Source organism: Oryza brachyantha, chromosome 5 (assembly GCF_000231095.2).
Source record: "Oryza brachyantha chromosome 5, ObraRS2, whole genome shotgun sequence".
Lineage (NCBI taxonomy): Eukaryota > Viridiplantae > Streptophyta > Magnoliopsida > Poales > Poaceae > Oryza > Oryza brachyantha.
The window spans coordinates 17960512-17981889 of NC_023167.2; the positions used below are offsets into that span (position 1 = coordinate 17960512).

General features: G+C 40.0%; 2 protein-coding genes across 2 annotated transcripts; one reads left to right on the forward strand and one right to left on the reverse strand.

Annotated features, from left to right (window-relative positions):
* Window positions 1–7989: 7989 nt before the first annotated feature.
* On the forward strand, window positions 7990–10013 carry LOC102706196 (myb-related protein Hv33-like). Its single transcript, XM_006654670.3, has 3 exons — window positions 7990–8475; window positions 8585–8714; window positions 8829–10013. Exons 1-3 carry the CDS (start codon window positions 8337–8339, stop codon window positions 9493–9495), a joined length of 936 nt encoding a protein of 311 aa, XP_006654733.2. The 5' UTR covers window positions 7990–8336; the 3' UTR covers window positions 9496–10013.
* A 2659-nt stretch (window positions 10014–12672) lies between these two features.
* Window positions 12673–16628, reverse strand: LOC102706476 (chaperone protein dnaJ 10-like). Its single transcript, XM_006654671.3, has 10 exons — window positions 16336–16628; window positions 16110–16234; window positions 15918–15977; window positions 15258–15340; window positions 14737–14899; window positions 14489–14618; window positions 14082–14240; window positions 13833–14005; window positions 13532–13612; window positions 12673–12999 (listed from the first exon to the last, which is right to left on the reverse strand). The coding sequence occupies exons 2-10, from the start codon at window positions 16194–16196 to the stop codon at window positions 12919–12921; spliced, it is 1017 nt and encodes a 338-aa protein (XP_006654734.1). The 5' UTR covers window positions 16197–16234; window positions 16336–16628; the 3' UTR covers window positions 12673–12918.
* Between the last annotated feature and the right edge of the window lie 4750 nt (window positions 16629–21378).

The window sequence follows — 21378 nt, forward strand, 5'->3', positions numbered from 1 at the left end:
TTGAAGAAATGGAGAGATCACAAAAAGGTACAGATATACACACAGCTAAGTCAACAGATCATACTAGTTTTCTGATAGGACTAGAAACGACTCATGTACATCTGAATTTTATGTTTCCATGACACAGTATCTTTGATTGATTTGTAAATTTAACTGAAAAACTAAATCTCAGGTTGTTAGTACCTGTTAACTCCTACTGGGTACTGTACAGCTAGCTAGCGTACTGAACTCTGAATCATGTTCAGTCTACATCTGAAATTAGGTCGAGTACTCGAGATGTGAGGAGTCATGCATCTGTGAATTATGAGTAGAAGAAGCACCCATCGATCGATCAGTAACCGACAACTTACAAATTCGGACGAGATGATTAGTTTACGACACCTTTTGAAGCAGCACAAATCACAATCTCCTCATGCCTTTTCGGTTGGTTTGAAAATGGCTACTGTTCTTTCTCTCTTCTTTTTTCTTTCCTTTTGTAACCGCTCTGAAGCTTTGATTGGAAAATGAAGTCCCTCCTACCTTGGTGAAGTAGCTTGAAACTTTGCCAAAAGACCAGGACAAATTAAGCTACAAGCCTGCAACCTACGAGATTAATTTTTGTCCCAGATAGTACGTACGTACGTACGATGGCTCGATCTCTGTCCTTATTCGAGAACAAAAATGCTTGCAGCTCAGAGCAGTTTGTTGCCTCTGTTCACTTCACCCATGCTGTATGTCGAGCTGTCGACTATCTTCAACAATTTTGTGGCTGTAGTGTTGAGAACTTGAGGTTGGGTACGTAGGCAGGCTGCAGCTGCACTATCAGAGATGGAATGGGAGAAAAAAAGAAAAAAAGAAAAGAAAAGGAGAGAACTTTTATGATATCCGATATCATATTTTTCTATAAATTTTTTACCTCCTTACCACTAAAAATACTAAAATGTATCACCGGCCTCATCTTTTCGTTTTTGTTGATGCTTATAAGCCAATATTTAAATTTTCTATATTAAATTTAGGTTTTTTCGTAGTTTACTTTTTAACCTTATTTTTTAGATCGCTAAGAAGACGTCGTTTTATTTATAAATTTCTTTTATTTACAAATATGACCACTATATTAGTGCCATATACAACATATCTCTCGGTGCCTTCATGTGAATTGTGAAAGAACTAAAGAAAAAAATAGGCAACAAAGTATTCCCACTGGCCTAACAAGAGCGTGCGGCCGGTCAATGTGAGTTAACTTAAATCATCAATAAAAATCATTTAAATACAAATTCTGAGTATATTCCCGGCAAAAAAATTCTGAGTATATTAGAATGATATATTCAACTTTACCATAACAACTATGTCGTAATATTCACTATATAACTACCCACTCTATTTTATATTATAAGTCAATGTGAGTTTCTAATAAGTTAAACTTGTTCAAATTTATAAAAATGTATGAACATCCACGACACCAATTTAGTTTTAGTAAATTTTATAATTGAATATATTTATTATGTGTTGGTAATGTTGCTATATTTTTTCTATAGACTTAATCAACCTAAAAACCTTAGTGACATATATATATATATATAATACAAAATAGATAGAGTTTTTTTTAAGTAAATTGCACTTTGTGCCGGTTTTTTATCATCTAAGTTTCACTTTGGATCACCGGTTTTTTTTTTCAATCCATACTAAACAGCGTATAGTCAAAATTGTATAACGTTGACTTTGAAACCAACTGATCCTATGAGTCTGAACTCTGAAATTAAACACGAATCAATCGATCTGACTAGAGGAGCTAGCTAGCTCCCTGAGGATTGAGATCGATCGATCACATGACTGTCAGTCTCAGGCTAGCTAGGCCGGCTCGCACGAAAGAAACGAACATGCAGAGATCGATCATATCGATGCAGGTAGGTGGTGGCCAGGTACGTTGTACAGTACGACGACGACGACGACGACGATCGCGTACGCATGCAAGGCTAGGCTCGCCGGCCGGCCATGCACCGAACCGGCGGTGCGCGTACGTCTACGTAGCCAGCCTGCCGCCGCACCATCCACAGCTAGCTACCTCTAATGCAGCAGCTACAGTGTCAGCTAGCTAGCACTAGCACACGCCCCGATCTGCATTCTCAGTTGCACGTTGGCTTGGACCAGCAGCTAGCTAGCCTCGAGGCCGGCGACGTCGACCGCCGGCGATGTGGTCTGCATATGCCCCGCCGCGCGCTGGCCCGGCCGGCTGGCCGGCAGTCCTCGCCGCCGTGCGCGCGCGGCGGCCGGATATTGCATGGACGCACGCATGGTCCTCATGCAGCGCGGGCGCGACGTCGACCTGCCACCAAACCTGAGGAGGAAGGCAATGGAGAGAGAGAGAGAGAGAGAGCCAGGCTAGCATAGCTTTCTCCAACTCACGCTAGCTATAGCTGCAGCCTGCACTGCAGCTTCCTCCATTCCTCTCTCTCTCTCTCTCTCTCTCTCTCTCTCTCTCTCTCTCTCTCTCCCTGAGCGAGCTTGTGGTTGTAGCATTTGCAAGTCATCACCTACTCGATCAGACTCATCTCTCTCTCTCTCTCTCTCTCTCTCTCGATAGTGGTAGCGAGTAGACGCTATCATTTGCCGTTACCCTGCAAGCTACGTACTATACGTACGTACATACGCTTAATTCAGTCCAAGTCTCGACACTCTCTAGTAGAAGTAGAAGTAGTGGTACGTACAGCTGATGATGAATTGATGATGATGATGATCACTGTGACAGTGTCCGTCCTCCTCGTCTCATCGATCTCTCACCAGCCGGTCGTTCGTGGAGCTAACAGAAATGTAACTGTAACAATGCAACACTGCAAGCCATGGCTAGGCTAGACTAGCTACTGCAGCAGGCCGTGCAACTCGTGCAACAATCGAAGATCTGATCAACCCAAGTTTTGATTGCAAAGGTTGACCCGTTTAAAATGAACGCGAGAAAATGTGGCAGCTAGCAGCTAGCTAATTAATGTCAGACAGTCATACAGTTGCTGTCTCGCTGATCTTTGCAAAACTCGTGTCACGACTCATACTCTCCGTCCCAAAACAAATTAACCTTTCAGTTTTAAATACAATGTTTAACTCTTCATCTTATTAAAAAATTTTGCGACTAATAATTTTATTTTTATTAGATGATAAAACATGAATAGTATTTTATATGTGACTATTTTTAAAAAAATTCTTGAAAATTTTTCAAATAAAACGGTCAAATACTCGACGCAAAAACCAAAAAATTTGTTTTTTTTGACGGAGTGAGTCAGCAACAAGCAGCCCAATTAATGCGTGTTGCTGTTACTCTTCTTTTATTTTTTCTTCTGACAGAGAGAGGAAAAAAAAGTTCAGTTACAGACCTGATGAACTGCATTCCAGATTATATATATTCCTAGTCGAAAACGCTTCATCAAAACGTGATGTTAATTTGGGGCAGGAAACTATGCAGATGGATCGATCACCTTTTGGGGCCGGGGGGCCGGCGTCGTCGTCGATCAGAAGCTGCATGATTGGGGAATCGATCACATTTGAAGCTACAGACACATATACCATGCCGTACAGGCGACTCATTGTAGCTTCTTTTTTTCTCTGTCTGTTTGCTTTCTTTTGCATGCCATGCTATCCATCTACTCCTCTCTGCCTAGCTATCACAGCAGCCTCGTGCAACATCTGTAATACGAAATCGATCTCCTTTTCCCTTCAAGTACAAGTATCATCGGGTGCTTTTGTTCTTTATTCCTCCCTGCCATCTCTGGTCCCTCTCGATCTCCCTGCCCAATTTGCTGTCCTTATGTTCCTCTCCCTTTTGCTGAATCCAAAGTTAGGTGGTGTTCAGTTGCCAAAATTTTTTGGTAAAAACATCGCATCGAATGTTTGATCGGATATCGAAATGAGTTTTCGGACACGAATGAAAAAACGAATTTTACGGCTATCCTAGAAACCGCGAGACGAATCTTTTGAGCCTAATTAATATGTCGTTAGCACATGTTGGTTATTGTAGCACTTATGGATAATCATGGACTAATTAGGCTCAAAAAATTCATCTCAAGATTTCTTCCATAACTGTGCAATTAGTTTTTTGGTTCATCTATATTTAATGCTTTATTTAGTTTAATGCTTTATTTAGGTATCCAAAAATTTAATGTGATGTTCTTAGGAAAAAAAATTGGGAACTAAACAAGGCCTTAACCATTGTGTAATTTTCACCTTTTCTTTTTTTTTTCTTCTTCAGTAACTCTCAGGGGTTCACTTTTGTTTCTTCATCCTGTCTGCAACAACCTCTTGTGATAGCAGATTACACGACGACGTCAAATGATGATACTATACTGGAAGTATTATTATTTTCTCTCGACATGATTTACACGGCATCGTCGCGGTAAGTTAATTAAGGTCAGAATGCCACCGACGAGCTATCACTAGCAAGAACAAAATGAACAACTGGATCTTCTAAAATGAAAAAAAAAGGGGGGGGGGGGGTCGAAATCTGTGTGGACGATACTGCTGTCGACGATTGCAAAAATGATTGCAATTTTTACAGCAGGAGTGCAGGACGGCAGGTACGTGAGTTGCTTTGTCATCATTTTGTTACTATTTCTCTCTCTGCCTGAAACTACTACTAGTACACCGGGCCAATCCATCGACGTGTGTAGGATTCCTTCTCTGAACATGACAGTAAACTCGGAGATATTTTCCAAATTTTTGTCGGTACGACACACAAGAGTAGTACTAGTACAATCTTCAGAGAGAATGAACAGAAGTAGCAGCGCTAGTACAGAAGCTGCAAGAATTTCAGAATTCAGACAGCTCGCACGTTGGTTTCTTGACTCCACATCGCGCATCATATCATCATATATACCGATCGATCATTTCTCCGCTGGCTGCTGGGGTCACTGATCAGCCGATCAACTGTAGCGAGCCGGCCGGCAGGACGTTCAATCCGTCGCCGTCGCCGTCGCCGTCGCGTTCGTCGTCGCCGCATGCCTCCACGACGCAAACAGAAAACGATCGATACGCACGTACGGGTAGTCGAAGCGCGCTCGCTCGCGTTAGATCTTCTCGAAGGTCATGGTTGCGTTCTTTTTCAGACTAAGATAAAAAAAATTATCTAATTTTTATCGGGGTTAGCTCTATAATTTCGACGGCTCTACGACTCGGTGTCATAAGCCCTTTAGGCTTAATATTTTTACTTGTAATATATGATGTATAATTATTTATCATCTAAAGTGACATAAATAAACATTATTAACATGATAAAATCAAGCATTAACTTTTAAAAGTTAACTTGATATTTAGTCTCAGTTCTATATTTTAATAAATAATGATGACACTAAATTGAAAACTAAAATAAAAAAACCAAGTCAAATAAGTGAATCAACAGAAAATAATTTATAATTAAATTTTTTTTATTTATGTTCTTAGCAATTTAGAAGACAACGCTAAAAAATGAAGTACAATGAGAACACCTTAAATCAACTCTAATATTAAATTTCAAAATTTAGATTTTAGCCAAAAGAATCCAATAAGTAAATGACAGAGCTACAAATAATCATCTATCTAAATAATTTCATAAGTTGATTGATCATCTATTGTTAGGAATAATAAATATAAAAATCAAACCACATGAATATATAAATATAAATTTTGTTAGACTCCCTTTCGGCCGAGGCCCTTGGCTGCCACCCCTCCTGCGTAGGCCTTCAGCTTGCCCTTATTTTTATTATCGATATTTAATGGTGCAAACGATAAAATTAAAAAAATATTTTGTGAAAATATAGAGTTAAGAGTTAAAAAAATAAATGCGCAAAAACCGAAAATAATAAAGGAAGGGAGAAAACAGCCATGGTGGGTGGCTCCACCCGCCGGCGGCGAGCGGAGGCAATGGTGACGCGGCGAGACAGCGATCGGAATTGTTACTTGGCCGCGTCGGAGGACGGGAAGACGGGGTGGCGGCGTATTTTTTTTGATCGACGACGAGACAGTCGGATGGAACAGCGAGGTCGGCAGAGGAGGCAGGACCATATATATAATATATTTATATATGAATGGGTAAATTAACTTTGTGTTTTATTAAGGAAAGAAAAGAATGGGTAGATTAAATTAACTTATGTTACTTGAGGTGATGTGGTGTGTTATTATGTTGATCAATTTTATGGTGCTTTAAGTTGGTGCTGAATGTGAAATTTTGGTATCTCTTGGTGAGATTTATTTTGATCCAACAAAAAGTATCTCGAGGTACCGATACATCAAGATATCAAATTGAGGTACCAAATCGTTTTTCACTCTTGGATATATTGGATATAGCTGAGTAGAATATGCGTTGTTAGATCCAATGACCAGAAAGATTTGGTACCTCGAGATACAAATTTTTCAAATAAGATGAGTGGTCAAACATTAGACACAAAATTTTAAAAAATGAAGTTATTATGAGACATGGGTAATATAATTTTAAAAATAATGATGACGGTTTATGTGCAACCTACACATTAATGAAAAAAAAGAGACAAATCTAAACTGTTAGTACCTGCACTATTTACTATCCCGTTTAACTTTTTTAATTATAAATGGTAGTCCCTCCAATTTTTTATATGACGTCGTTAATTTTTTATATATTTGATCATTCATCTTATTCAAAAATTTTATCCAAATATACAGAACTATAAGTCATACTTAAAGTTTTTATAATAATAAATTAAATTATAATAAAATAATTAATAATTATATAAGTTTTAATAACAAAAAATATTAAACATAAACATAAAAATTAATGTTGTTATATAAAAAAAACATTGAGGGAGTATTCTCTTTGATCGCTGGGACTTGGGAGTACACCGTTATTTGCTTTTTTGTTTCTTACTACTTTTGTAGATGAAAGTTCAGAGTTGATTTTAGAGCGTCGGATGCCAAATACTATTGATATTTTTTATTTCTAATAACCCCCTTGAGAGGTGAAATTAAAGACCATACACAGAGATGCGCATGTAAAACATTTTCGTCACAAAAGCGTGTTACTGTGTAGGTTCTAGAGTCGTCATGCTCACGTAGTGCATCATCGCCTTAATCAATTCATTTGATGAACAAAACAAAAATGCTAAGAGAAACTAAAAATTCGAACGCGTCGATTTTTTTCCCCATTTTCTCTCAACTTTTTTTTTTCATTCTTCGCCACTGTAACCCGATCGTTACCGTGTCCCCTTTTCTTCTACCATCAATTAATACGATTGGGTGAGATTAGTGCCTTATTGATTAATCAATTAGTGAATTAACTAATTAAAACATCTCCAAACCCATCTTTTCGCTCCATCTTATACTTACAAACTTTAAATTTTTAACTTTAATTTTAAGATTAATTTAGAGGTTTTCTTATTATAGTTTATTTTTTAGTCTTTTTTATATCGCTAAAAACATATGTATGAAAATTCTATTAATAAGTTATTTTTCAATTAGAAAAAATTAAAGCAGCGAGTGATCAATTAGTGGTAGCAAGCATAGTGATACCCGGTCAGTTTCGATCATGTCACGACGGGTGTGATCAAGTTGGACAAGTAAATTGTGTTCTTGTGTGTGGTGATCTGACGCGATTCTTCTGTTAATTTGGGTCCGTACCCACATCGCGATTTCTGCAGGTCCCTGAGCTCATTAATACCTTACAGTTACGCTTGCCATTAACAGTGTTTAGTCCCCCTCTTAGCAGTACTAAATTATTATTATATTTGTTCTACCCTCTCTAACTAACACGCTAATTAGAGAGAGAGCGCGTGATCGTACGAAAAACATATATGTAACGAAAATAATTTGAAAATAAATTTTTTCTACGTGTATTTTTAGCAGTATAAAATCAAGTCTGGAAAATAAACTTTGATAAAAAAACTCTAAAATCAACTATAAATTAAAAATTAAAAAATGATTTATAATTAAACGTAAATATAAGCGAAGAGATTAGGACGATTAAGGATTTTCTCTCTCCTGTTCTTGGCGCGAACGGGAGTATTTTATCGCGCCATCGCCACGGAGATTGGGAGGTATCTTGAGCTCTAATCCAGCGACGGGAGAGCGAGGAGGAGGAGGAGGAGGAGGGGAGTGGCAGCTTGCTTAGAAACCACTTGATCGCTGCCTCAGCTCACCACACACCACCATAGCTTTCTCTCTCTCTCTAGCCGAGCTGAGCTGAGCTAGCTTGCAGTTCTTGGCAAGCTTCCCCATAAATACCCGACCACCAGGCAGCGGGAGATCGAAGCTGGAAGCTGTATCCATCTTCGGCTGCTGATCGATCGACGGTTGGTCGGTCGGTCGTCATCGTCGGCGGCGGCGGCGAGGGGTGGTAGGCTGGTAGCAAGCTACGTAGGTAGAGAGGAGGAATGGGACGGCTGTCGAGCGGCGGCGGCGTGCAGGCCAAGCTCAGGAAGGGGCTGTGGTCTCCCGAGGAAGACGAGAAGCTGTACAATCACATCGTCCGACATGGCGTCGGCTGCTGGAGCTCCGTCCCCAAGCTCGCAGGCAAGCAAGCTCGCACGCAAATGCATGCGACGAGCTGGAGCTGGTCGGTCGGACGGCCGGCCGGTTTGGTGAGCTTTGGTTGGCTGACTTGATTTAGGTTTGCGTGCAGGGTTGCAGCGGTGCGGCAAGAGCTGCCGGCTCCGGTGGATCAACTACCTCCGGCCCGACCTGAAGCGCGGCAGCTTCTCGCAGCAGGAGGAGGACCTCATCGTCGCGCTGCACGAGATCCTCGGGAACAGGTCGGTCCATGTACCCTGTGATTGTGCAATGCTCGTACGTTTTGGAGGTTGCAATGCCGGCGGGCGGCGGCGGCCATGGATCGAGCTAAAGGGTTCGAGGTGGAAATGGTGCAGGTGGTCGCAGATCGCGTCGCACTTGCCGGGGAGGACGGACAACGAGATCAAGAACTTCTGGAACAGCTGCCTCAAGAAGAAGCTCCGGCAGCGCGGCCTCGACCCGGCCACGCACAAGCCCCTCGCCGCAGCGGCGGCGGCGTCGTCCGGAGGATCGGCGGACACCCAGTTGGCCGATGAAGACCACAAGCCCCACGCCGACGGTCTCGCCGCGAAGCAGTCGGTGTTCGACCCCTTCCCGGTGACCGACTTCGGCGTCGGCTTCGACCTCGGCGCGGCGAACATGGCGGCGGCGCTGTACGGGGGCCACTTCGACGGCAAGGACCCCGACGCCGCCGGGTTCGTCGCCGACTACAGCAGCGTGCTCGACGTGTCGGAGAATCTCGGCTACGGCGCCGAGAGCTCCAGCAACAGCAGCAACTGGACCTGCGCCGAGGTGGGCAATGTGCTCGACAGCGAGGTGATGCACTGGGCCTCGGCCACCGGCGCCGCCGCCGCCACCACCGCCAAGGCAGAGCCCTTCGCCGACATGGAGCAGCAGCACAGCGGCTATGGCGGCGCCGGCGACGGGCAGGTGGAAGACGACGCCACGCTGGAGCACAAGTTCTCCCTGCCATGCCAAGAGCAGAGCCTTGCTCACTTCGACTTCAACTTGGAATACTTCTGATTAATTAATTAATTTTTACCTCCTTAAAAATTACCCACTCCAGTATATTCTACACGTACAGGATAAAAAAAAACCCATTGGAAGATTAAGATTAGGATTGTTATATTTTCACTACATATTAATTTTCTCTAGCCCTTTACTCACACTATTTTATTTTTTTTCCTTTTTCATATGTATACTATTTCTTTCTCTCTTTTTTTGAGAAAATGTATACTGTTTCTGGTTGGTTAGAATAAGAGACAGTACTATACACACGAGAACATTGTGCACTATAATAATAATATTTTTTTGTAAAGAATAATTTCAATTCCTCTCCTCTATCATACCTTGTGCTACTAATTTTCTTCAGGTCACTAAAAGCATATGTACTTTTTTTGTTGATTTTTCACCCTACCTCCTTGGTGATGAACTAATCAATAATTATATCATCAACCTTAGCTCGCACATGTTGCTGTCACGCTTTAGCCTTTTCCTTGATTTGTGTTTCACGAAAGCGGAGAGACGAAGCTAACACACACACAAACCCAGCTTGGAAAAAAAATAGTACATGTGGCCCAGCTAAAAGAAAGGAAAAAATTAAGAGGATGATTGTACCACATATTTATAAACGACAAAGAATTTGTTAATTAAACTTTTATATATATATATATATATATATATATATATATATATATATATATATATATATATATATATATATATATATATATGTTCTTAGTGATGTAAAAGTCGGGGCTGATAAATAAAATTCAGTGAAAACCCCAAAATCAATTTTAAATTTAATACTGTAAAATTTAAATTTTGGCTTATAAGTATAAATATAAATAAAAAGAATGGTTATGTAAAACAGTACTAGCGCCGTGCATGGCAATGAAAATGCTGGCTAAGCTAATCATGCAATGAGCATTTCCCTGAACTACTGCCTCGGTCCCTAAACGTTTGATGTCGTTGATTTTTTTATACACGTTTGATCATTTATTTTATTTAATTTTTTATAAAATATGTAAAGCTATATATATGCATAAAAGTATATTTAACAATAAATAAAATGATATAGAAATAATTAATAATTATATAAATTTTTTAAATAAGACGAATGATTAAACGTGTATAAAAAATCAACGATGTCCAGCATTTAGGAACGGAGGAAGGAGTAGTAGTGGTTAACACTCAAAACACTGGCCACAAAGCACAGCACCACTCTGAAATAATTTTGGGTATTAATTGATTGATTAATTAGTAATCACATCAATCCATCCATGCGTCTTAATTAGAGACGCCATTGGCTTCTCATGGAATTCTCGTCGCGAAATTTTTGTATGGGGGTCTCTTTCTGTAGCAGGATACAGTATCAAAGACGCTGATGGGGTCTTTTGGGGTTGGATGGGTGACACAACAAAACTATTACACAAACAGAAACGAGTGGGAAACTATTTTGATCCTTGAGAGGGGCAGGCGTGAAGTGGGTCAGTTATCAGGCGCGAAAGATGTATTAATAGATTAGTATATAATTAGTTAATTATTAAAAAATATAAAATATATTAATATAGTTTTTTAAAACAACTTTTCTATATAAAATTTTTAAAAATACACCGTTCTGCAGTTCGGAAAGCGTGTGTGTGGAAAATGAGAGGGTTTAGATAACTTACTATGGTTGCCGACCGCGGCCTAGGTCCTTTTGTTAAGAAATTTTACCATCCTAAAAATGTATATATATATGGACTTATTAAATTTAGAAGATTATTAGTAGTGAAACTGTTTACATTTGAAACTATTCCCAATATATAGGCTGTTTGAACTTAGTTTTTGGTGGAGCAACAGATTAATTTGTTTTCCAAAATTTCTTGCGACTATTTGTATTGGATTTAGGATAAAAAAAGTGCACGACGGGACATCTCCTCGAGAGATTATTAGAATCCGTTCCCAAATACGTTGTTCGGGGAGGGCTCGGAGGGGAATAATTCACACTTCACACTTGTTCGGTTAGTTGCCAAGAGAAAGGAATTAGGGAGAACAGGGGTCATCTTTTGTTAAAAAAAAAAATAAACGACATATTTGTGTAGAAAAATAATTTACAAACAAAATTTTTATACATCCGTTCGAATCGATACAAAAGCCAAAGTTTTAAAAAAACTATAATGAAAAAATCTCAAAATCAACTCTAAAATCAACTCTAAATTTGAAGTTACAAAATTTAAATTTTGGCTTATAAGCATAATCAAAATCGGGTGAATAATTCACACCAAGATATATATATATATATGTGTGTGTGTGTAGCGTAAATCCCCTCGAGAGACAGCGGAGGCGAGCAAGCGGTGGAGTTAAGAGGGGATCGAGCCTACTTTTGCGGGCATCATGTGCGCAGTTAAGCCGTCGAGCTGAAGCTGATTATGATCATAAGCCAGCCAGCCTCATGTGCTGCCTAATTAATACGCTCTCTGATGAGATACTGATTACTACTCCTTCAGTATGCGTGCATGAAAAATGGTGGTGGATAGGGTTTTGTTTCGCTCACTGGCATGCACTGATGAATAAAAGTGGCGACAACTTGGCGCCGAGAGCTCAGCTGCGTCGTCCTCGTCTCGTGGCCAGATAGATGGATGATGGCGCCGCCGTACCGGAGCTCGTGCCAGAGGCGCCTCCGGGCAATATCGCGGCTACCCTGAAAATCACCAAGATAACAGCGCAAAACCAGACGAATAAGGTTACCATCCCCGAATATTATTTTATAAATACGTATATAAAAATTTTATTCACAAATTATTTTTCGTTTACAGATATGTCTTTGCTTTTTTTCTTTCGAGCATGACCTGACAGGGATAACCGCGTATTTAGATCCCTACCATTAGATAATATCATTACAGTAACTAATATTATCATTACAGTAAATAATACGTAGATATTACCCTGCTACAGGTCCATATATCATGCAATGTAACATTACTATCATTATACGATATGAATTCGATAACAGCATGGTATGGTAAACCCTGCCATCACCATCTGTGAAACGAGCAACTTTAAATAACAAAAAAAAGGTGCAGATCTTTTCACAAGGGAAGTACAGTAGCCAAGCTAGGATGCGGTTCACCCACAAAATCACGGTGATCGACTCGTGTTCAGAACCCACGACAGCCATACCAAAAAACAAAATTTACAGAAAGGAAACGAGGGATCAAATGGAATGGTGGGTACAGAACAATATGCGGTCGTCTGAATCTTTAGTACAAATGAACAAACATATATGAGAGAACTCCCGGCAGAACAGCTCCCAAATAGCGTCAGTCAGGCGTTTCAGTCTTGAGCAATTTTCCTATCCTTGAGAAGGTAAAATTTGATATTTTCTAGTATCTAAAGTATCAAATTTTACCTAAAAAATAGTGATACCTCCTGGTACCTCTTTAAGGATTGTAAAATTGCTCCTCACTGCGATGGTGTCGCTCCCTGCGTCGGTCTGGTCTCGACCCGTAAGCTGTTCTCACGCCGGTATAGGGACTTGGCGCCCTGAATTTTACATCAAGAAACCGTGGGTGTGAATATAATCATCATGATGAACTCTGTTGATCATGCAGTTCTAACAAACTCACTTGAGGTAAGATGCTACAAAACAAGAACAGGTGAACATCATGCATGATACTGAAAGAGAGAAGCCGGAAGTATGAAATTTGGATTGATGTACCACGGGTATTAGTTTAGTACGATACAAGGCAGACTCATATAGTCACATATGTAATTATGCGTAACTCATATAATGGAACTAGTTACATGGAGTCTCGTACGGATAACGGATTAGGTATACGTAAAACTTAACCAATTATCAATTTATTGAAATTTTAAGCAGTTCACATGGTTTGTTTTTGGCTGTTGTGTCTCTGATGCACGGCTATATAAAGAGAAGGCATATTGGTGTCAATTGCTAATGGATGAGAGTGCAAGACAAAGGGCACATTTGCAGATCTGATGTGGCTTTTCCATGAGTACTCAATTAATGTCCAAAATGCTAGATGAAGCGGGCAGAAGGCTAACATGAGCTTACCTGGAATATTGTCCCAAGCTTTTTCAATGCTTTTGCTCGTAACTTCAGAACTTCTTTTGAGGCACTGGTGTCTTTCAGAACCTGTAAGGTAGAAGATTACACAAAAGTAGCTCATATGTTTCAATTTCTTTATACTTTGACATGCATACTACATGATTGCATCGTAAGAACCTGTAAGGTAGAAGATTACAGAGAAGTAACTCATATGTTTCTATTTCTCTATACTTTGACATGCATACTACATAATTGCATCGTTGTGATGCAATCCTTCATCCAATAATTAGAATGCACAAAGACTTACTGCTTGGCAAACATGTGAGAGTGTTGACTCAATATCAACCACATTAATTTTCCATAGAGAACTAAGCATGGCATCTTTTTTCTCTTCGAAACTCCTCATAAACTGTTCCTCCTTGTTGTCACTTTCCTCCATCTTTTTCATCCCTTCTTGTAGCTGCATCAGAGCGATTGCGCCTGTACAAGAGCTAATTATCAAGGAGTACTTGACTCGTGTATTGCACCAAAAACAAAACAGTGTCTCGGAGTATACCTGAAGCAGCATTAACCTGTGATTTAATGCAGTGGCCCTTGTCTCTGACCCACTCAGCTATGAATGGTACACCCATATACAACTTACTCTTTCCAAGTTCTCTTGCTGCTTGCCGCACATAAATATAGCCAATAGTGTGGAGCATAGCCTCACCAAAAGCTGAAATTTTTGTTTGGCAAGTCAATAGTAAAATCATCATATGAATAAAATAAACTAGGGGGCGTGCAATAACGAGTCCTATACAATTTCTTTTAGAATTAAGACCCCACAAAATCTATGACTATGTGGATTAAATTATATCCAATTTGTCAATCTGCTGGTGGAAATAAATGATTTATCGAACAAAGTAAAAATGACTGAGGAAGCAAATTGTTCGCTCGACAGTAGTACACAATCACATGATGTACCTGCTTCGGATAAACGCCGAGCTTCCCCATTTGCCCAATCTACAAATTCATCCTTTCTCCCATCTACAAATGGTTGAAGTCGATCTTTAAGGCTCTGAATAAGCTTTTGTTCTCTTTCTCTTTGTAACTCCTGTCACAAAGGAAGCTTTAGTTTTACTTTGTCTATGAGCATGCTAGAAATTAAGTGGAATGCTAACTTTGATGAAATTATTTAAGCAAAACAGTATTGAACTTCGAGGGTAACATACTTTAATTTTCTCCTGAACCTTTGCTCTTGCTTCTTGACTGTTTAAGTTTTCATCAACTTCCACTGATGCTATGGATGCCAGTGCAAGCTGTCCAACATAATCTTCAAAATAGTCACTTCCGAAAAGCATACCAAAGACAGCAGCAGGATCCACCATGTTATCCCTGAAATGCCGTGTTAATTGTGTAAAAAGCCAATTTACAGGGTACAGCACAATGCATAACTTCTTTAAATTTGCATAAAGCTACAAATATCATTTTAACTGGATATTGTGTTCCAAAAAAGCCTGTTTAAATTTCAATCAGAATCAGGTGCCTAAGGAGTAGTCAATTGTCTCCTTTTCCTTAAGATGGATGTTCTTTTATAGCTAGGGAAATAGCGATCTATCAACCGATGAAAGTGACAGGCTTTTTGAATACACCCTAACTTGTTCATATCGAACAGTTTTTCAGTTGCCACCTTTTTACTTTTTTGAGAATAACACCAATTATTTGCCAAACATCAAACAAATTCGTGACTTACTGAGGAAGTCCCTCCTTTCCATGCTTGTCATAAGCCTCACGTTTTGCAGGATCGCTAAGAACTTGGTACGCCTCTCCGAGTTCCTGTTAACATCAAGCTATTTAATTCAATAATTCATATTTAAGGAGGCATTTGATGCCGAACACACAATAACTTCAACATATATAGTATATGAGCAATTTTATAGTCCTTGAGAAGACACTGAGAGGTACTAAAATTTTAATAAATTTGGTACCTCCTAATATCTAATGTACTAAATTTTACACTAAAATTTTAGTATCTCCTGGTATCTTCTCAAAGTCTGTAAAATTGCTCATAGTATATACACCAAACAGCCAACACTCCTTTTGTGAAATATAACGTAACTAGTGAACAAACACCCAGAAGATGCCCATACTGACCATCATGTCATCTCCATCTATAAATGTATGCCATTTGCGCTGCATTGCAAAAATCTGATCTCACTTGGTAAAAACCAAGCAAACTTCGGCCTATTCATATTCTAGCTACAGCGTATCTTTGACGCTCGCGGTTAACACTTCCAATTCATACAAAAAAATAACATGCTTTTTATTAACACATAATCTTACTTTTCCACAATCAAATACAACAAATCAAATTACTAGAGCAAGTGTCGAACAGAAGGCACGGGAAAACTACCTGGAACTTCTGCGCCGCGTCGGGGTTCCCAGGATTCTTGTCCGGATGCACCAGCTTCGCCTGGAAGAGAAACAAAAAAAAAACAGCAATTTGGCACATGAAGATTAATTAGATCAATATCCCAATAGCTATCTACACTGATGATGGCACACGAGATTAAGAAAAAAGAAAGAACCAAAAGGAATCAATCACCTTGAGGTAATATGCCTTCTTGATCTCGGCGGGGGTGGCATCCACGCTGACCCCCAGGGTGTTGTAGTAGGCGGTGTCCTTCACCATGGCAGACGCCTCCTGGATCTCGCTCGCCCACACCTCGCCTGCAAACACCGACCGCCGGCGCCAATCCCTCCATCACAACGCGGAGAAACCAACCGAGAACAACAACAACCGCCAAGAAAACCCGGGAAAGATTCCTCACCAAGGTCGGCTCTGGAAGCTTCTGGAAGGAGGAGCAGCGGGAAGGATCTGCCGGCGATCTGGGGAGGAAAAATCAATCCTTTTCTTTCCCTCTAGAAAGGGAGAGGTCAGGTGCCCTGGTTGGGAGGGGACCAGGGGAGGAGGAGACGGTGATGACGATGCGGCCGACGTGGACAGGTGGGCCCACCAGGTCAGTGGCGCCACGTCACGGAGGAGGGCCCCACTAGTACTAGAACAAATTGAAGCCGAAACAGATTCAGGAGAAGCTCTGAACTGAATGGATGAAGTTGGCGAGAGTTTGTGGTGTTTCAGATATGTGAAATAAAATGTGTGGTGTTCGTGCTAAAAAGGTGGGGGATTTCTCGTCTCCGTGTGCTTCTCCATCGATGGCGCACGCGTGACACACGCGGCTAAGCCATGGAGGATACGCCATACGCGGATGACAACGATAGATAGATATCACGCGAAACTCTGACAGGGTTAAGAAATCTTTGATACTCGTCTTAGACATATTTAAAAATGGAAAATAATTTATGAATAAAATGTTTATATATATTTTTAACAATCTAAGAGCTAATATCAAATATCAAACTTCGGTGAAAAAAATCCAAAATCAACTCTAAACATAAATGAAAAAAGAGATGGCGTGCTTAACTTCATAAGGATGGGTATAAGGGCGGGTATAGGATGCATATATAACAGGTTTATAATAAAATAATAATTATTAAATTATATTTATGCTCAGATGGAGGGATATAAGATATGTTTAGATGGACGAAGAAGAATACGAAAAGTAGGCTTTTACAAATTTATCACTAATTTTTCTATATTACAAGGATGTTATTTTAATAACAATTTTATATTTTTTTTATTGCCAGTTTTACAATAACACTTCAACCGATCGTAAATTTACCGTTGACCTAAGAAAAAAGAACTAAATTTATACCTAGCTGAAAAGGAATAAAAACAACCTATAGATTTAAGTCATATATTAATAATATACTATACATCTATAACTAACTAATTAACTAATTATTACACAGGTGATCTATTCAATTAGTTATGGACGATTTGGTAATATTTAGATTATAAGTAGATAGTTGGCTTATACTATACTTATGGACATTGCTTTGGTTAACCGCTTTCTGAATGAGTTCAGACTTCAGAAACCAGGATGTAGAATCCATGATATCGATGACACCAGCTGCTGCGTCGTTTAACTGATTATCACGCCATTTTTTGTCAGATTTTCACCACCACAAATCCACGTCCCATTGGAAAGAGGAAAAGGCATGGATGGGGATGGACGAAATGCAGTTACGGCTCCAGGCACAACCAACCACAGTTCAGTTGTGTCAACTAGGAATCTTCTCGTTTCTGAAAATTGCCGAATATTAATAATCACAAAAAAGATCGGTATGCAGCTAGGCAATGAAAAGAATTAATAACAGTAATTTCCTGACAGAAGCAGGGTGTGGATCAGACGTTTATACCAACAATATGCACACGATTTTTTTGACTGGCGAAAACTGTAGCAGTGATCATCGAACAGTTAGGAGACTTTTACTAGGCTCAATTCTGGTGGCTGCAGAGCAGAGCTAAAGAAATTGCAGCAGCAGCAGCAGCTTCTTCGTCCTGCTGAACAATCTCCAAGGCAACGGCCAACGGCTTCTTCTTCCTCGTCTTCAACATCGGATCGAGCCGCTCCTTCGTCGTGCTCTTGAATCTCTAGTTCTTGAGAGCTCTCGCCTTCGGCTCACGGTGGCCATGGAATGGCTGCTCTTTCTACACACGTGACTTCTCCTGAAATCTGATCGCTGCTGCCTCTCTGCGACGCTCTCCAAGCCCATGTACTGCGAGAGGAGCCACACGTAGGTATTGATGGCCAGACACGGCCCAGGCATGGCAAAATCCATCGGACCGGCCCGAAGGCACAAATGCCGATGGTGCTTCTCCACTAAATAAGTATAATTTACCTACCTCATTTTTTCGGCTATGTCTTTCATGGCTAGAATAAATCTATTTTTGTTCCTCTTTTTTTTGGTTGTCTTATATGGCTAGAATAAATCTATTTTATATACCTCTTAAGTCTTATCTTTAGGCTAAGTCTTATATGTCTAAATAAGTCTATTTTAGATCCCTTACCTATTTTTTTTCTATTTATTGGATCGGACCGTGCTGGGCTGGCTCATCATGCCAAGGCATGGCCTAACTGTAGGGCCAAATCAGCACGGGCCTAACACCAGTCATGTGGTGTCGTGCTTGGGCCAGGAAAAATGGTCGTGTCGTGGACTCGTGGTCAATCATCTATATGGTCACAAAAAAATAAAGAAACCTTGATAACATAGATTAATGTGTGATATATACTATACATATATACAAAATTAAATTTAACTTCTATAAATTGCATAAATAAATAAATAAATAAACTATAAATGTGTGTATAGTAATGAAGAGTTTAATTTATTCTTCTATTATAATTTATAGAGATCAAATTTGGACATATATTTTTGTCAAGTGATATATCACATACTAATCTATATTATATTTTATTATTATTCGTATAACTATTTGGATGACACAAAAAATGAGGGAACATCCTGGCGACGGATTAGAATGATTTTCCCCAAACCATCAATATACCATAGCAAGGTATATGCCACCTTGACATCACTATCGTTGGAAACTTGTTTAGGGTTCTGGTGGAATAGTGCGACATAAGCTAAGAGCCTGTTCAGTGGGCATAAGTAAATATGAGACCATTTCTTTTGTCGTTTGTCCAAAAAAAAACTGATGCATGCATATTCAGTTCAGGGGCCAACGGCTGATGCAGACAACTCTGCATCATCAGACAAGATCGCTGCATAATTGTCCATGGAACTGTTGCATGATCTGTTAATACAGCTCTCATGTCCTACTGCCCATGATGGGACATGTAAACGATAGGAGTAATTTTACAGTTCTTGAGTAGATATCAAAGGTACCTTAGGTGGTACTAGAAGGTATTAAATTCTACGCTAAAATTTTGATATCTCAAGTTCCGTAAAATTGCTCAAATGACGATACTGTCGCTGAATGGTGAATAGTATCAGCATTTGCAATTGCAAGTTCGACACCTTTTGGTGCAGGCTTTGCCAAGCATCAATCTATACATGTCTGAATTATCCTTCCCTTGATCAAAGTGCAGAAGGGAGAGTCATCTGTCCTCGGTTACAAGGCTTCTTTGCTGTCCGATAACTGATATTGCAAGGTCAAAAGCAGTACTCCGTCACTCCTGTCAGTACAAGGCATTTACATTTGCACTTCTGCAAAGGAAGATTCAGCAACTGCTCGAACTGGGACAGCTTAACTGAACCAAGCTCAAACTGAATTTTCAATAGCAAATTATTTTGTCTTCAGATGAGGTCATTATCTTATACTTATGCTGGTTTCATTGAAATTTTCTTGGCCTTCCTGCTTCTGTATTTGCATTGCATGGGCCATAAGACAGATGGCGAAATTTATTCTTTTCCATTTGAAAAAAATGATGGTGTGTGGAATCCGTCGTGCTTATATGTCACTTGGTTGATTACATGAAGCAATTAGCAATGGGTTTGGCTAGTTAATGACAGACAGGCAGGGGAGTATATATTCTATTGTGCTATCAAGAGATGACTTGACATTGCAGCATATTTCCTCCATTATTGTACCATTGCGTGGATTGATTCTCTCTCTCAGAAAAAATAAACAATTGCGTGATTCGAGCAGTGTGATATAGCGAAGATAATTATCATATCTACATCACACTTAAGCAGATTGGAACATTGGTTTTGTCGTTTATATGTCTCCATCGTTAGGAAAACCAATTGGGACCACTCATGATATTTTTTTTTAGGTTTCAATATCGGCCATCTCTTTCAAATTTGTTATATAGTTTTTCTGGATTTTTGTAAATAACCAAACAAACATTATTATTGTTGGAAAAGTCTGCCAGATTTGGCCATATATCACAATTCTGTCAATTCACAAATCACAAGGCATGTGTCTCTTGCTTGGTCATGAACTCGTGTGCTTTGGACTTTTTGATCATCTAACATCAAAGGCTCAGCTTTATTAATTTTTTGGTCCTAACAACCCTGTTCCCTGTGAGAAATCCAAAAAAGCTTAAACGCAACTCACGGTTATGATTGCAATCAGTGTAACTACTGAACTAATAATAAAGATAAGCAAAGTATCAATCAGAATGCACGAACAAATCAAGGGATAGACACGGACAAAAAGTGTCCTTGATGACGACTTCGTTGGCCTGCCTGCCCATTTTGCTTTGTCAGTCTGCTGAATTATGCAAAGTTGCAAACAAGAGGGGAAAAATAAGGAAAGTGTGAGTGCTTGAATAGATTCTTGGACCTTAGTTGTAACATCCCAGCCCAAGGTTTAAATAGGATTTGATAGATACTCATACCAATAAGTTGCAACTTCTTTTCTGAAAGCTTATCTCAAGAGAACTTCAAGGTTAAGCGTGCTTGGCCTAGAGCAATCGACCAGGAAGTCATTCTCGGATGCGCATGAGTGAGGACAAAGCACGCAGAAAAACATGTGTGTTGCACGGGTGCGTGTGGGCGCGGGCATGTTGTGCATGGCGCGTGGGCCCTGCGGGGACACGACATGGCACATGGGCCAGACCTGGACACACGGACGTGGCCAAGAGGGGAACATTCCTGGTTGTTTGCCTAAGTGTGAGTATGGTGGACCGACGGGGACGTCGGGTCCTTTGAGGGGTGAGTGTATGTAACATCCCAGCCCAATGACTCCAAGGATGCGCATGAGTGAGGATAAAGTGCGCAGAAAAGACATGTGTGTTGGTTGTGTGAGAAAAGTCTTGATGTCCTAAAGCATGGGCCTGACCTAGGGGGTTCCTAGGGTTGGGACGTGAAGCTGCTTGTTCTTTTCTGAATAAAAGATTCAGAGGCTACTAATCAGTGTACCATCTGGTAGGAGTAGCATTTACAGTGCTAATTAAGTAGCGTTTCAGCTCAACAAGAATTAACACCTGGTATTATAACAG